The sequence below is a fragment of the Maniola hyperantus genome, chromosome 1, assembly GCF_902806685.2.
Source record: "Maniola hyperantus chromosome 1, iAphHyp1.2, whole genome shotgun sequence".
Lineage (NCBI taxonomy): Eukaryota > Metazoa > Arthropoda > Insecta > Lepidoptera > Nymphalidae > Maniola > Maniola hyperantus.
Genome location: NC_048536.1, coordinates 5,200,221 through 5,217,315, shown reverse-complemented (window position 1 = coordinate 5,217,315; position 17,095 = coordinate 5,200,221). Strand labels below are relative to the sequence as shown.

The window sequence follows — 17,095 nt, the reverse complement described above, 5'->3', positions numbered from 1 at the left end:
TAGCTTTTTTCTTCCACTTAGGTAATTGGTAAAGAAAACGCAAACTTAACAATGCATATTTTATTGCATATTATAAAGCTAATCTGACTACAATCTTGTTGGAACAATACCAATATAGTCTTCGAAATGCAACATTCACCAAATGCACATTAATATTAACCATATTATCTTATTTTAAATCTACCATCAGTAATTACACATATCATAATTTATATCTTAGGGATATTAGTTTTGTGTTGGAAGGTTTAAGAGAACATTTTGGCCTTGGGGAAGATAAGTTACATTTCGTGATTTTGATAGTTGGTATGCAATGTCTTCCGCAGCTTCAATACGTCTCAGCTCTACCAGACCTTCACCGGCTGCCCCAAACGATTTCGCGAGCAGCACAGCTGCTTGTGCATCTCCCTCGGCAGTAATAATGGCAGCCTTCTTCTGTTGTTCAGCCTTTTCTACAAGGAATCTAGCCTTTTCAGCATCCTGCTGTGCTACTTGTTTCAATTCAACAGCTTGCGTGAATTCCTTGCCGAAAGTTAAATGTGTAATTGAAATATCATCTAATATTAATCCGAACTGGCCAGCTCTTTCGGTCAAGCCCTCGCTAACCTTTTGTGAAACAATCTGTAATAAAAAAGAATATTTAAAGCAATAGCAATATGTCTTCATAATGGGCAGGTTTCCATCTGTTGTGTAACAGGAAAATTAATGAAATAATATATTATACTATATATAGCTCAATTACCACTCACTCACTGACTGACTGACTCATTGACATAATTGTTCTCCTAGAAAGAGACAGAAAATGATATTATAATGTATGGGAGATATGTTCAGAAGTGGGATTCGAGTAGGGAAAAATTATGACATTTCAGAAAAACAAGATGGCGGCCGACCTGACTTTTGTAACTTTTTTGTTTTCCAACCGATTTTGTTACAACTTGCAGGTCTTGCAGATATAAGTAAACGATTTTTAGAAAAAATGAAAAAAATTGGAAAAACAAGATGGCGGCCGAGATTTTCAAAAAATTTCCTCCTGTAAAATTTTGTATGAAACTTTTTTGCTTCACTTATGGTTTCATATAGAAGACAAAGATTCCTTTAGGGCAACATATGGAGGGAGCTGATGATTGAGGATTTCGGAGACGGGTGAAGGGCACGCTCAAGGTATTGAAGATAGGTGGGAGGTGCTCGACCAAATGTCATTCGAAACCTCATCCAATTGCAAAAAATTTGGAAAAAAATTCAAAATTCCGAAAAAAAAGATGGCCGCCATACAAATTTCATCGGCGTCCATCTCGGAGGGTATGAGAGATGGAAGAGTGGTTTCTTAGCAAGAGATGATCAGGGTCCGAAGGTCTACTCGATGGATGGAAAAAAAATTCAAAATGGCGGAATTTATTTTTTCATACAAAATTTTTTATTATTCAAAATGGCGATTATAGACCTCGAGAGCTGCTTTAGCAGCTCGAGCAGCGAGCAAAATACTAGTATACTATATATAGCTCAATTACCACTGACTGACTGACTCACTGACTCATTGACATAATTGTTCTCCTAGAAAGAGATAGAAAATGATATAATAATGTATGGGAGATATGTTCAGAAGTGGGATTCGACTAGGGAAAAATTATGACATTTCAGAAAAACAAGATGGCGGCCGACCTGACTTTTGTATCTTTTTCGTTTTCCAACCGATTTGGTTTAAACTTGCAGCTCTTGCAGATATTAGTAAACGATTTAAAGAAAAAGTGTAAAAAATTGGAAAAAAGGAGATTTTCAAAAAAATTTCTCCTGTAAAATTTTGTATAAAAACTTTTTTTTTCACTTATGGTTTCATATAGAAGACAACGATTCCTTAAGGGCAACATATGGAGGGAGCTGATGATTGAGGATTTCGGAGACGGGTGAAGGGCACGCTCAAGGTATTGAAGATAGGTGGGAGGTGCTCGACCAAATGTCATTCGAAACCTCATCCAATTGCCAAAAATTTGAAAAAAAAATTAAAATTCCGAAAAAAAGATGGCCGCCATACAAATTTCATCGGCGTCCATCTCGGAGGGTACGAATGATGGAAGAACGGTTTCTTGGCAAGAGATGATCAGGGTCCGAAGGTCTACTCGATGGATGGAAAAAAAATTCAAAATGGCGGAATTTATTTTTTCATAGGAAATGTATGAAGTTTTTTTTAAATTGGCAGAAAGCTGTAAAAAATCAAAATGGTGATTATAGACCTCGAGAGCTGCTTTAGCAGCTCGAGCAGCGAGCAAAATACTAGTTATAATATAAGAATGAATGGTTTTGTAGAGTGTTGTATGTTGTCAAGACTGACAACATACAACACTCATACTCATACAGTCACATACGAGTGACAGTATGAGACAGAGAGAAGCTTTGCATAATGCAGAGCCAAAGTCTCTTTCAAGTTCAATGTTAACTTTTCCTTTTTTTTTAATCCTGAGGGAACTCTTCACTTTTCCGGAATAAAAAGCCTAGCCTATGTCCGTCCCCGGGGTGAATGCTAACTCGGTACCAAATTTCATCAAAATCAGCTAAATTGTTGGGCTGTGAAAAGTTAGTAGACAGACAGACACACTTTCGCATTTATAACAGGCATGCTACACTCTACCTCTTGGGTTTCTTAAACTAGAAACAATGTAAAATATCTCTCAACGGCTATACTCACGTATTTAGTCGACGTTAGCCCGATTCGTTTCGAACCCATCCACCTAGTTCGAAACTAGTCGGGCTAACGTCGACTAAATACGTGAGTATAGGCGTTGAGAGATATTTTATATAATGGAAATCACTCACGATAGTTTAAACGCTAAAATAGAAAAAATGTGTCTAGGGCATATCTGTCACTTCTAATAAATCATGGCCCACAGACAGTGGTTTTTATATCAAAAATATATGTGTAGTGACAATATTAGAGACTATTATGTACCTCTCTCTGTGTAATCAATTCCCCAGCATCAAATTGTGCAACCACAGCTTTCAGCACTTCAGCTGTGATGGATGGCAGCACTCTCTCATCATAGTCTATACCAAGGATTGTGTAGATTCTTGGCAGCTGATCTGGCACTGGTCTGAACAGGATACGGAGTGTGATGTTTACATTCTGAAGATCTGAAATTTAAAATATATGTACTAAATAAGGTACAGTCGAATTGAGAACCTCCTCCTTTTTTGAAGTTGGTTAATAAAAATTGTGGGGACAAAGGAAGACAGTTACAAAAAATTATAGCAGGTATTAATTATTTATTAATGGTACTAATACTGAGCACAACTAAATTTTAGAGTATTCACATCCTGTGCTTACTAATATAATATGAAAATGACGGACATAGTTTGACAGTTTTAGAGCCATAAGACATCGTGCTTTAGCTGCCAGTTGCGAGCATATTGTTTAAATTTGTAGCGTGCACTAAAATTTAGAGCCTTTAAATGTAAAATTCATGTTCCATCCTATTAAAAAGAAGAGGAGGCAGATACTCTAAATTTAGTTTAGTGAAAAACAACAAAATCAGCGCCAATAGTTATGTTAATAGCAATATTTTATGTTAAAAAAAAAGATTCCAACGAATTGAGAACCTCCTCCTTTTTTGAAGTTGGAAAAGCATTAAGCCTGATCTATTTCATTATGTAACAGGCTCTTTACTGGTTTTAGGTAACTATAACAAAAATTGGTATAAAAGCTTATTATTTATGTACTGATTTATAAGAATTTACTTAGTACTAAGGGGTACGAGTATTCAATCTCAAGGTATTGACATCAAAAATCTACTCAAAGATAAGCTAGAATTCATATTCAAACAACGATAGGTATATTTTATTTTTCTTTAGCCAATTGAAACATTATTTTTTACCTTTACTTCCTGTTACTGTAGGCACATTCCGAGGTCTAGATCTGATGTCAAACATGATGGGTTTCTGAACCCATGGAATGAAGAAGTGGGTTCCTTCACCAACAACTAAGTTTTTGACACCAGCAAATCTGTCAAATATTACTGCTCGGTGGCCTCCATCCACTGGAAACATGAAAACATATGGCTTAGGTCTTTTTAGGGTTTCGTACCTCAAAAGGAAAAACAGAACCCTTATAGGATCACTTTGTTGTCTGTCTGTCAAGAAACCTACAGGGTACTTCCCGTAGACCTAGAATCATGAAATTTGGCAGGTATGTAGGTCTTATAGCAGACATCAGGGGATAATCTGAAAACCGTGAATTTGTGGTCACATCACTACTATTTTCAACTTATAAAGTAAGATGACTATACCAAGTGGGGTATAATATGAAAGGGCTTTACTTGTACATTCTTAAACAGATTTTTATTTATTTTTAGGATAATAGTTTTTGATTTATCATGCAAGATATCGAAAGAATACGATTGTAGTATGGAACCCTCAGTGCGCGAGTCTGACTCCACTTGAGACAGTTTTTTTTTATTTGTTTTTATTTATTCAGATAGACTGCAATCTCACCTGGTGATAAGTGATATCTGGGCTAACCTGGAATGGTTATAGCAGTTTTTATTAAACCTAAAGAATGCTGTATAGCATGGCGGTATGGCTTTGCTGGTAGGATGGTAACTATTATGACCGAAGCCTCCCAACAGACTAGACCAGAGAAAATTTAGAAATAATTAACTTCCCCTGCCAGGAATCAAACCTGGGACCTCCCACTAGTAAGACCACAGAGCTCACCACTGCGTCAGAGAGGTCGTCATATTCTGAAATAACCATGACGACAGAATGCAAATTTCTATAATGAAAACTTATAGAGCCAGCACGTGCCAGACCTTCCTTATTTTATAAATGCTGAAAGTTTCGCTGCATATTGTCCCCAACACTGGGAGGAACGTTTGTTTGGATCATGGTGGTTTTGGGAGATAAAGGTTTCTTTAGAATAGTATTAGAAATCACGTCATGCATTGCCAGACACTTCCTGGCAGTTCCTGGCAATTAGTGACAACTTCCTGCCAGACACCTTTACACTCTTATTAATAAACATGGACCAGAGCGAGATCAACTTTATTCCAAGGTGTAAGTCTGTAGTAGCTACATTCTGTATTAATAAACATAGAGTAAGGAAGAAGTAAAATAATGCGACTCTACTCTCAGCGTAAAATTTACTCCTTGGTGCCACATGGTTTAACGACTGACTAAGCATAATCTACGCACTAAGTATGCCATATTTTGACCATCAGCCCTGCGTTTATGTTTGTTGTGTATGATAATAATCAATAAAACGATTTTTGATTAATGAGATTTGTGTTTTCATATCATGTTTGTAACGCAAATTAGATTATTTCATTGATAATATAAAGTAAAACTGAAGCGTTTACTGAGTAATTAATTGCCATCAATACTTCCAAATTCCCATGGCTTAGGAGTGCAGCACTCCTGCCGCGTCAGGATTAAATAGTTGGATCCATACATTTTTATAGTAATATCTCGCGAACTTCCTCTACTAATTAAAAAAAACTATGCAAATCGGCCAGAAACCTAGGAGACATCGGTTTACAAAAACGCGCCGAATTGAGTACTTTCTCCTTTTGGAAAGCCGGTTAAAAATGCAAAACAAAAATGGCGGTGCAAGTTATCATCTGTGAAGTCAATGTCAACAAAAAATACTGTCACAGTTATATGCCCGCTGGTCTATATCGTCTGTCACTGTCACACACAGCATTCAGTTCGTTCGCTGACTCTCTCTTTTACTTTTTAATAAAGGGGCTGCCACACGTGCACGCTGTCATTCTGAAGTAAGGCTGGCATTGTTAAATCGGGCTTGTTCCATGTTTATTAATAAGATTGTTAAAACAAAGCTAATACTACGTTGGTCCTGAAGTAACTAGTCCAAGTGTAGCTTAGGATAATGCTTGAAGTAAGCATTGTTTATTAATAAGGGTGTTAAAGTTTAATAAACTATTAACGTTTAAGGGTGTAAAATTAGACTTTATACTTTGACATAAGATTTTTTACACCTTTATTCAAAATATTAAATCAATAGATTAAATAAAATAATTATGTAAAAATACCATTATATAAAGCTGAGTTAACAACTCCACCAACGAGGGCTACTCCTAGACCCACTTGACCAATGCGATTGAAAAGCTGTGCGGCCATATCTGAAAAAAAAGTTTTTCAGTAGAAAAAGTACTTTACTTTTGCCTATAAACAAGGAATTTTAATGGTATTTGTTGCACCATTTTTACACTTCCTTTCGTGATAGCTACTTATTGTAATCCATTATATTATTCGCAATGAAATAGATAAAATTAATAGTAGATAGCACAAAATAATATAGAAAGATAATTCATGAAAAGTCGAATTTATTTCTAATTTTAATGTATAATCGACATAACCTCAAATTTGTGCGATTAGATTGTCCCTTCCTTTTACGCGTAAAACAACGATCTATAATACATACCTTATTTCTTAGGCGCCTTTTGCTTTTTCACAGTATAACTATGTTTATTATCACAAGAAAACTAGTAAAAAAACGAATTAATTCGATTACGGCATTTATCGGCTCACGCAAAACCACAAATAATAGAGTTGGCCATCGACTATCATTGTAGAAGTAGATGAAGTAGATCTTTTATTCTGTAATCTGTGCCGTAGACTAGACTTTTTAATTTTATTTACGGCCTTGGATGCAAGTCTTTCAAAAGGCACAGACAATATTATTATTTTATTATAAATGTTTTACGGCTCTGGGTTCTAGCCCTTTTGAGACTAACTAGAAGGGTACAGTACGTAGATAGAATAAAAGGTAGATTTAAGTACCTACTGTGTGGCCGCGTATGAGATAGAAATAGCACGACGTAACGATGAATAACACGACAATTATTATTACCATTGTTTAGTAGTCAATATTAATTGTATTAACCGATCAACAATATTTGTATTAAACGTTTTTTATGTGAAAACAAGTAAATAACTCATGAGAAATACAATTACGCCACGAATTCTCAAAGTTTGTTTTGCAACTCTTGTATGTATTCTTGAAAAAACCCAGTTACACGATAAGGGACAAAAATAGGTTAGCTGCGTCTCTGTTTATCACATTAGTAACTTTATCTGTGCTCTCTTTTTAGTGCGAATAAGAAAGCAAACGTTCCTGCATCTACCTTTATTACTCTATCTACGGTACAGTGCGACAAGCTCACGACAAGGCATGACATTGATAGGGGGGCGCTGTTAGAACAAAGATCTGTGGAACAAAGGCTTAGAATATTCCTCAGAACAAGGACTATTAGAAGTAGCCCTATGAAGTAGCCCTATTGTGACACTTACTGTTAGAGCGAGATAGCTAAAAACATTTAAGCTCTTATTAGAACGTGACAAAATGATCATGTTTTGTCCTTATCACCCTGGCCTCTTTTTTTGTTTTCCAAAATGTATTTGTACGTGAGGTTTTGGCAAACAACGTGAAGTGAGGTTATGCTGACTAAAGTATTGTAAATAAATAATTGATTCGTTTTGTTGTTTTTTGTTTTTGAAGTTATTGTGCAATGGTGGGTTGCAGTATACTAGGCTACAATAGCCGAAGCAAACGTAAAATAGACGGAATAACATTTTACAAGTAAGTGCCTCTGCTTGAGCAAGAGGGACTGAGGGTTCACGCTAGTTGCATATCTGGACAATGACATATTTGTGGAATATTCCATATTCAAACAAGAACAAATGGGACACTTGACGGCAACGTTAGTTCCGATTTTCGTCACGCGCCAAGATAGCTTTGTCGCACTGTAACCGACGCGACAACGCGCAACGGGATTCAAAGCTGTATGTGGCAATGGTCGGGGCACAGGTAGTTCGAAGACCCGATTGAAGTTGGAGTCCCGCGATGCTGGAATGGCGGTTTCGCACCGAAATGCTCACTCACCAGGTGGACTGACGACAGTCGACATCAAACAAGCCGCTAGATCCACCTGAGCCGGCGCGGCGCAAGACTGTGGCGTGCGTGTGGTAGGCCCTCTAGGCTATTTCTAGCAGTGAACGTCTATTGGACAAATTCTAAATAACGGATAATCACACAAATTTCTACTGAAACTATTTAAAATCCTACGAAAGAAATCACTGTTCTGACCAATTATTATTGATTTCTCTTAACGATTATGATTTAATGCGAAACAAAGGTACAACCAGTAGCTAGGTAATACAAATAACGAGTCTATTACCCAAATCGGTAAACATACTGCTAACTCTGTTAGCGGGTACCAGATGGTAATTGAACGAAAAATAAACAAACACTGAGGGGATAATCGCTCCGAGTCTGCTGAGGGTCGCATGGGTGGCTCAATTATGCAATAACTTTCAATAAGCAAATCATTAGCCTCGTAAAGTGTACGACAGTTTAATGTTATTAATGGTCATTAAAGTCAAGAGCGATTGCTGAAGATGCGCTACGTGGGCTGAGAAATGATTGAACCAAACAAATAACAGCTTCCTACAGGCTATATATTACTAACTGACTAGGTATCTCACCATCATCATCAAGATCAATCCATCACCGGCCCACTACTGAGCACCGGTCTCCTCTTAGCTAAATAGTCTGCCACGCTCGCGTCGCTAGCCCAGTGCGAATTGGCAGACGTCACACATCTTTGAGAACATTATGGATAACTCTCAAGCATGCATGTTTTCTCACGATGTTTTCCTTTACCGTTAAAGCAAGTGATATGTATTTAATTGCTTAAAACGCACGTAGCTCCGACAAGTTAGAGGTGTGGGCCCGGGATCGAACCCCCGACTACCCGAATAGGAGGCAGACGTTTAAGCCACTAGGCTATCACGGCTTTTTTCCTGACTGTCTACTAAGAGATACGTGTACAGAAGAATGAAAAAAAGAGATACCTACCTACCATGAAGATTACAGCCCTGTAGGTAATTTTGAGACTGTAGGTACTAGGTAGGTACATTGTACAACCGAATTAAGCACCATTATACCTAAGTACTAAATACATAACACCCGCAAAATATGATAAAAAAAAACAGTTGTTATAACCTACGTCAGTGTCAATGAACTATTGCACAGTATTTTATCAGCTGAGAATGCGAATCACCTAAAGGTTATTTAATTTACCTACGTGGTGCTATCAATTATTTAGAATTTTTTAATGATGTCTATTATTATAATCAGAGTTAAGCCCCTTTGGTCTTTACGTGTTACCCTTTATAAAAAGGGGAGTATGGGCGAATAAGCACATCGTCTTCTTTGATAGAAAATCTATTTTTAAGTATTACAGAATGTGTTCGACAGACAACCGGCACGGAAAAATCCAATGTTGGTAGACCCCTTAGTGTTGCTATCAAAGATACCAAACTTCTTGAATGCTCTGATGTCTTGTTTGCGCCGCACAGGTTCAATAAAATGATAGACACCAGGTTTACTACAATACCTATGGACTAGTTTAAGTCTAGCTTTAGGGACTAGTTATAATAACAGACGTCCGAGACGCGCACCAAATTGTATTTACATTGGATTATGTGATCCCCTTGGGAGTTGTCTCCCAAGGGGATCACATTTACACTGTTATGCCCTACTTCCCCTAGGTGCATAGTCATTGTTTTATCTCGAGATGCGGCTAGTAGTTATTTTAACTACGTTTTGTTTACACTCAGCACTGAGTCAACATGCACGTGAAAGTACCAGACGTCAACCACTGCTGTTTCTGCTTGCCGCTGCGACCGGGCATTATTTTATTTGCCTATGTCAACATTGTACGTATTTACTTACTATCTTATGCTCGCGACTTCGTCCACGTGGACTACATAAATTTCAAACCCCTATTTCACCCCCTTATGGGTTGTACTTTCAAAAATCTATTCTTAGCGGATGCCTACGTCATAATAACTATCTGCATGCCAAATTTTAGCCCGATCCCTCCAGTAGTTTGAGCTGTTCGTTGATGGATCAGTCAGTCAGTCACCTTTTCCTTTTATGTATTTAGATTTATATCCATTTAAATCTAGTAGGTGCAGCTACTATAGCCGATTCCCGTGACTTCGCGAATTTAGGTGTTTGAAATCCCGTGGGAACTTTTGGATTTGCCGAGATGTAAAACTTTATACTTACTTGCTTTTTTCCACGCCTTCGTCCTCCACCTACAACCTAACTATAAAGTCTGTGCATTTTTTCACTATAATTTATAGCCTTCACTCACATACAATGTAGCTATCACTGAAAGAAACAGAATCGCATCATTAGTTTCGGAGATTATACCCCCTATCTCAGCTACCTACATACAAAGTCATCATCATCGTGAACCTATGGACGGCTCACTACTGAACACGGGCCTCCTCTCAGAATGAGAAAGGGTTTGGCCATAGCCCACCAAGCTGGTAAAGTGGTGCGGATTGGCAGACTTCATACACCTTTGAGAACATTATGGAGAACTTCTTTTACGATGTTTTTTGCTATATGTACCTATTTAATTGCATAAACCCACGTAACTGTAAAACGTTTGAGGTGCATGCTCGGGACCGGACCCCTGATCTTCCGAAAAAGTAACAAATACCTCTTTAAGTAAGTATAATATTATCAGTTAGTACCATGACTTATTTTTCCCTCAGCTCAAAGAAAGCTCAGAGTTACTCAGCTAGCGATAGAAAGAGCTATGCTTGGAGTTTATCTACGTGATCAAATCAGAAATGTCAGATCCGTAGGAGAACAAGAGTAACCGACATAGCTCAACGGGTTGCTAAGCTAACGTGGCAATGGGCAAGGTACATAGTTCGAAAAGCCGATAGATATTGGGGTCTTAAGGTGCTAGACGGCGACCTCGCACCAGAAAACGCAGCCTTGGAAAACCACTTACAAGAGACCTATGTCCAGTAGTTGACGTCTATCAGTTGATTAGGATGATGATGGGCTTTCCCTATATCTTTCAGTTGTTTTCAATCCTCGCGGTAATATGCCTGATCATCTCCACGGAACTGGAGCGCTCGTCGCCATCACACAGCGCGGCGGATACGGTCGAGGCGACCACATCTACCATTTTGTTTAGCATCTTTGGGATGGGTGTCATACTTAATTTCTTGCTACTTGTAGCTGGATACCAAGTAAGACAATGCACACAATATTTTTACTGTTCAATAGCAGTGAATATAAATCAGTGGCGAACTAAGCCCGTCGGAGATATCATCACTAAATGTGGCCCTAGTTTTCACGAAGAAAATAATTTAATATTAAAACAAAAACACGACCGAAGCGAACCTGAATTTTTGATACTCATTCATGATAAAAAGCGAACAGGTAATCGGCAATCTTCAGATAACTACTTGCTTACTGAATAAAACTAAAGAAAACAAAGAGTACCTAAATATCATCTAAGGTGTTTTTTTTCTGATAGATAACTTGTAGGTATTACCTACTTACACCTAATACTATAGGTAGGTACCTACTTACTCAAGACGAGCATAAAAGATTGATAAATAAACGCGGGCGAAACGAGCGTGAAACTTTTTCTTTTATTCTACGTAGGTACCTACCTATACAAAAATAACACTTATGCTATAGATTCATAATTAAAATAACGGGGGTCTCCAATAACTCCAAACTGGATTTTCTATGCATTTCTTAATGTTTGAATTGAAAGCCCCTTAGACCCAAGGCATTGGCACTTGGCAGGGTATAAAACAAAAGATATTGTTTTTTTTCAGAAAGATATTTTAATGCTGCGTTTGTACAACTACTATGCAGTTGCCACTGCGCTTGCAGCTTTGATACCAACCGCCTTTCTTCTCTCCAGAGAAATGTTTGTCGAAGTTTTCATAGCTTTGGTAGCCATAGGTAAGCAATCATTTATGTAAACGAATAATATTAATGGGGTTAAATTATATTCCCTTAATTAGGTAAAAGTGTTTTAAGTTGTGTATTTACAATGTTCTGTTGTTTACAATGTGCCTATAATGCTCATCTGGCAATTGAACATATACCTAGTTCGATAATGAGTGAACATGTTCGCGCACGCGCCGCGGCTGTGACTCCCTTGAAAAGGGACCCCGGATGGGTTCGAAACTAGTCGGGCTAACGTCGACTAGACACGTGAGTACAGGCGGGATAGATATTATTTATAATGGAAATCACTTACGGTAGTTTGAACATGTCTAAGTAAGATAATATCACAGTAGGCTTCAAAAAAATGAAGAATGAATGCTTGAAAATAAGTACAAAATAATTTGAAGGAGGCTTCCAAACCTACCTAATGTATTTTTGATAATTTTCATTGGTTTCACTCTATAAACAATATAAACTCGATAAGTAAAATGGAATCTTATGCCTTCTTTAAATGATCGAATATAATAAGCAATATTTCAAAAATATTTTTATCATCATCATCATCATGATCAACCCTTCGCCGGCTCATTACAGAGCACGGGTCTTCTCTCAGTGTCAGAAGGGTTTTGGCCATAGTCTGCCACGCTGGCCATGTGCGGATTGATAGACTTAACACACGATTTCCTCACGATGTTTTCCTTCACCGTTAAAGCAAGTTATATTTAATTATTTAAAACGCACATAACTAATACTAACACAGAAAAGTTAGAGGTGCGTGCCCGGGATTGAACCCCCGACCTCCGATTAGAAGGCGGACGTTCTAACCACCAGGCTATCACAGCTTGTATATTTTTATAATACTCATTAAATGAATAAATTACCATGTTCTCTTTAATAGCAATGCAATGCTACGTCATTGTGCTTGTGCGCAGCGAGGTGGTGAAGTTGGAAGAGAGGCAGTTGATGTCATTGGAAGAAATACAGGCGAACTGTCAAGAACAAGTTGATGTTCCTGATTGTGTCACTTTAGTATAAGCAATCTACATAAAAATACTTAGTACCTATAAATATTATTTTACCGTATAAAATAAAGGCTACCCAAATGTATTAGTTATTATTATTAAAGTATTATTATTATTAGTAAGTATTATTTAATAATTCAGTTCAAGTTATTTTTATAATTTTAAACTAATTTTACCCATATCGATACCTCTGGGCTCAAAGGTCGTAAAGGACATTTGGCCGAAAATGACTTTTTGACACTGCTTTACTCAGTTTTTAATTCTCTATCGATCTGTATATTCCGTTTCACGAAATTCGTAAAAAAAATGCCTTTACGACCCACATAATTTGGCACGTTAAACGAAGTTTACCGTGAAAATATGGGTGTAAGTAACACTTGGTTACCAGAGTCTACTCCTTCTGGTAGTAAAGCAAAGTATAAAAAAAACCTTTGGGCGTAACATACAAATAAATTATCAATTGTCTTATACCACCTTAGATGGTTAATATGTCACCTCAAAATTTTGGACGTAAAGGACATCACGTTTACAAATTGTCCTGTACACCCTTACAATTTAAAATAAAAAAATGAAAGCGTCCTTTACTACCTAGTTTCCCTAGTTTCATTTTAATAATGCACTTTCATTTGCGCCCTTAAGGGCGTAAATAAACAAAAGTAGATGAGGAATAGTCCCATAAGTCCTAGAATATACTACCTAACTTGATTAACTCTATTCTTGGCAGTGTGCATTGTAATGCACAACACACTTTGAAAAAATCCTGACACTACACGAAACCTTTTTAATTCTATTTTTTTAATATTGTATTAGTTCATACACTTCTAAATTACAAAAAAATATAAATGCGTTATTTGAACCTGAAATGATAAACTGCATGTCGGTGTCTGCGCGAAGTAAAAATATTGATTTTTAATACAATTCTTGTCAAATTTTTGAAATAACCATACAAAATTATATGAACAACAATATTTTATATCGATAAATGTCAATATTATAAAGCAATTCCAATGGTTTTATGATGTCATTTTTACATATTATGTATCTTTAAATGTACACTACTCGCTCGACTACAAAAAGCGTTTATTACAAATACTTCAGATTGGCCAACAATTATTAACATCTTTCACTGTTATCTAATATAGGTGCTGGCTCAGCATCAATTTTATCATCAATTTTAAGATCTTACAATCCACAATTGCAATTTTACAATTGTGGATTGTAAGGTCTACATTAAGCTTTTGGTTCATTGTATATCATGGACTTCCGCAAAGTAACGCCTGCTTAGATAGAACATATAATTTTGGAGGGTTTATTCGAGTTTTCCAGTGATTTTAAACTTTTAATTTCAGACAAAATTATATCTATGATAGTACTAGTACACGAAACAAATTTACCCATCTCACAGAAGTAAATAGTAGAAATATTTTAGCAGTAAATAAGGATATTTATAGGAATTTACATGATTGGTCTCAGAATTCCTGTAAGATGAACACAGAAAAAAGAAGTATAACTTTTGGGCATTTTTTATTTAATATAAATGACTTCTTTCTAATTAGGTTAAGATACCTAGTACAAGGAAGTACTTTATTGATCTTAGAATTAAAGTAAGTAAATTGTAATAAGAAAGATTATATAAATACTGTATATTTTAATGTATATAACGGGTACATACCACAATTAATTTTTGTTTTTATTTGTCGACATTTCAACCCAATTGCACGGGTCGTGGTTACAACGGGACTGCGGTGCTGCGAGAGATGAAGTTCGAGTTGTCAAGGGCAGTAGCGAACTACCCTCTTTCTTGTTCTTTTCGCTGGAACTTCACGAGCTGTCGGCAAAATACACTCACAGCGTCACTATTAACTTTCGACGTCGTTCGATGCTGTCTTGATTTGCATAATTCTACCACTGGATTCCACATACCTACTTGCTAGTTTAAAACCATCCTCACGATTGAAATTCTGGTGTTTGCGAATTTCAATCGCTTCGCGCACTAGTCTAGGTATATAGTGGAAGTTCTATGGAGAGAACTCGAGGATTGTGGAGTTTAATCCAATGTTTTGTGCCTGGCTGTAGAATATGCTCCGCGATCGCAGACTTCTGAGGATCGTTGTTTCGCACCGCTTTGAAATGTTCTAATACCCGAGTTGCTATGGGTCTCTTCGTTTGACCAATATTGGAGCTCCCACAGCTGCAGTCGATCTTATACACACCCGGAATTTGGTATGGCAGACGATCCTTCGTTGATAGCATCAAATGGACAATCTTTTGTAAGGGAGTAAACACGATCTTAATGTTGTATTGTTTTTTCAACAATATACCTATTTTATCAGTTACTCCTTTTACAAAAGGTAGGTAGGCCATCTGTCTTTCCTGTACCCGTACCCTTTAAATACATTAAAATATGTCATTAAATGACGAAATAAGCTTAAAATCATTAGTTAAATACTTTATATTTACCTGATAAGCTAGTGTGAAAATGGAACAACACGTAAAAGATTTGATAACGAATACAGGGAACTTCCATGCGATTATGAGCTACTTTAAACCTTGAACGAAACAGATAAAGAGGATGATAAAGAAAGTGAGAAGGAAGATGAATAAATAAATCATCTTATGTTTATAAAGTTGATGTAAGAAAGAAGTGAAACTAATTATAACATTAAAGAAGAGAGTGGATAAAAAAATAGTTAGTTACCAAAATATTAATTTATAAGATTTATTGTAAGGTTTCGTGTTCAATTCCAAATAAATAATCTCGGTTTGATTAGAAAAAATACGTTTTATTTGAACAATATGTTATTTCATTATTATTTTTAGAGAAAATATAATAGTTTATGCATAATTACATACAAAATTACATAATGCGTTTAATACTTAACTGTAATTATTATTTTATCCTTACAGAATACCTTAGCGGGTGAGCCTTAAGAACCTAAAAATTATTACACATGTCGGTTATTTCCTTATTTTGTTCAGTTTTGTGCAGTAAAGTAGATTTACGCCCTTAGGTAATATCATAGAATGATAATTTATAGGGCGTAAAGGACATTTGTTTTCAAATTTATGGTCGTAAAAGAAATCTATTTCAGTAAATACAGCACTAGGGCAATTTTTGAACACTGCCTTAGAAAACACCATAAATTCTAAGCACTTTCTTCCTAGGTTTCATTTAAATAGCTAGAGAAACGAAGGTGCTAGAGAAAAAAGAATTTTATTTTTTTCGTTTTTTGCTTCTCCTGAAAAGTAGCGTTTTGTCCTTTACGACCTTTGAGCCCAGAGGTATCGATATGCAAAAATCGATATGGCGTTTCTGTTTCATTATCTAGATTTCTATAATAATTTTAGGTGTCGTTGGTTTCTTCTAACAATATAATATTATGTCGGGTGCCAGCAGAATGTAGGATGTATACCTACTTTTGTAATAATTGATAATAATATTAACCTGGCATAAGATTATGTAATTCCGAACCGTTGCCTCATACAAGTAATTTAAATCTTCTCATTGTGAGATTATGAACGTTGCGGTTTGGTAATGACTCAAATTATTAACAAAAAAAATTAATATTTCCCATTTTTGGAGCACAGGAACACAGGTGCGCGCCCGCGGGACCGAGTCGTGACTTACTACTGGACCATTGTCAGGGTACCGCTTGAAATAATACGGAATACTGCTTAGGGATGATTTATGCCAACACGTGGCGGGCACGAGCCGTGCCGCGGACGGGGCACGGTTACAAAACATCACGAACATTTTATATGACGCAGCTCATGCTTCGCCGTTTGACGTCCGTGCACGGACACGGCGCGGTGAAACATAAACTGCTTCATATAGGTAAAAAAATGTTCGTGATGTTTTGAATCCGTGCCTCGTCCGCGCTTCGCACGTGGCACGGTTCAAGCCCGCCACGTGTTGGCATAACTCATCCCTTATGACGGCAAAACATCGCAGGATGAATTACCAATTAGGCCCAATCTGTTCTGCCACGCAATATTTTTAAGTGAAAGACACTGCATGTTGAACGCGTCGATTAGGTAATAAGTAGATACTTTTTAAATGACCACTAAAACCTTTGAGTAGCTTCCTGAAAACTGTAACTGTAAGTATTTAGATAAACATTTAGGCTGGTTTAATACCTACCTGCCCAAAAGATTGAAATGGGAATGTATTTATTTCATGTCACATGTCACCGCGTCATATTAGAAATCACGTCATGCATTGCCAGACACTTAGTATCGTGGCAACCCCTTGCCAGAACTTTAACAATATTGAACCTCTTTATGGGAT

The 17,095-nt window shown here is 36.7% G+C and overlaps 2 protein-coding genes across 3 annotated transcripts; one reads left to right on the top strand and one right to left on the bottom strand.

The window, feature by feature from the left end:
- Positions 1–45: 45 nt before the first annotated feature.
- Positions 46–6,563, bottom strand: Phb1 (prohibitin l(2)37Cc). The gene is made up of 5 exons (XM_069499780.1): positions 6,428–6,563; positions 6,036–6,125; positions 3,864–4,025; positions 2,942–3,123; positions 46–618 (listed from the first exon to the last, which is right to left on the bottom strand). Exons 2-5 carry the CDS (start codon positions 6,121–6,123, stop codon positions 226–228), a joined length of 825 nt encoding a protein of 274 aa, XP_069355881.1. The 5' UTR covers positions 6,124–6,125; positions 6,428–6,563; the 3' UTR covers positions 46–225.
- Positions 6,564–7,412: 849 nt separating this feature from the next.
- On the top strand, positions 7,413–12,914 carry LOC117997305 (uncharacterized). Of its 2 annotated transcripts, none has more exons than XM_069501882.1 (5): positions 7,413–7,585; positions 9,628–9,726; positions 10,897–11,067; positions 11,668–11,797; positions 12,684–12,914. In XM_069501882.1, the coding sequence occupies exons 2-5, from the start codon at positions 9,640–9,642 to the stop codon at positions 12,818–12,820; spliced, it is 525 nt and encodes a 174-aa protein (XP_069357983.1). In that variant the 5' UTR covers positions 7,413–7,585; positions 9,628–9,639; the 3' UTR covers positions 12,821–12,914. The 2 variants fall into 2 exon arrangements, with proteins under 2 accessions (XP_069357983.1, XP_069357981.1); XM_069501880.1 differs by having other exon boundaries at positions 7,413–7,971.
- The last annotated feature ends 4,181 nt before the right edge of the window (positions 12,915–17,095 follow it).

Excerpts from the sequence above, each read along its gene's own strand:
- Phb1 (XM_069499780.1), bottom strand. The coding sequence starts at position 6,123 with ATGGCCGCACAGCTTTTCAATCGCATTGGTCAAGTGGGTCTAGGAGTA. Across the intron at positions 3,124-3,863 it reads TACAGTAACAGGAAGTAAAG|ATCTTCAGAATGTAAACATC; the intron begins GTAAAAAATAAT and ends TTTAAATTTCAG. Across the intron at positions 619-2,941 it reads AATTGATTACACAGAGAGAG|ATTGTTTCACAAAAGGTTAG; the intron begins GTACATAATAGT and ends TTTTTATTACAG.
- LOC117997305 (XM_069501882.1), top strand. The coding sequence starts at position 9,640 with ATGCACGTGAAAGTACCAGACGTCAACCACTGCTGTTTCTGCTTGCCG. Across the intron at positions 9,727-10,896 it reads TATTTGCCTATGTCAACATT|TTGTTTTCAATCCTCGCGGT; the intron begins GTACGTATTTAC and ends TATATCTTTCAG. Across the intron at positions 11,068-11,667 it reads TACTTGTAGCTGGATACCAA|AAAGATATTTTAATGCTGCG; the intron begins GTAAGACAATGC and ends GTTTTTTTTCAG.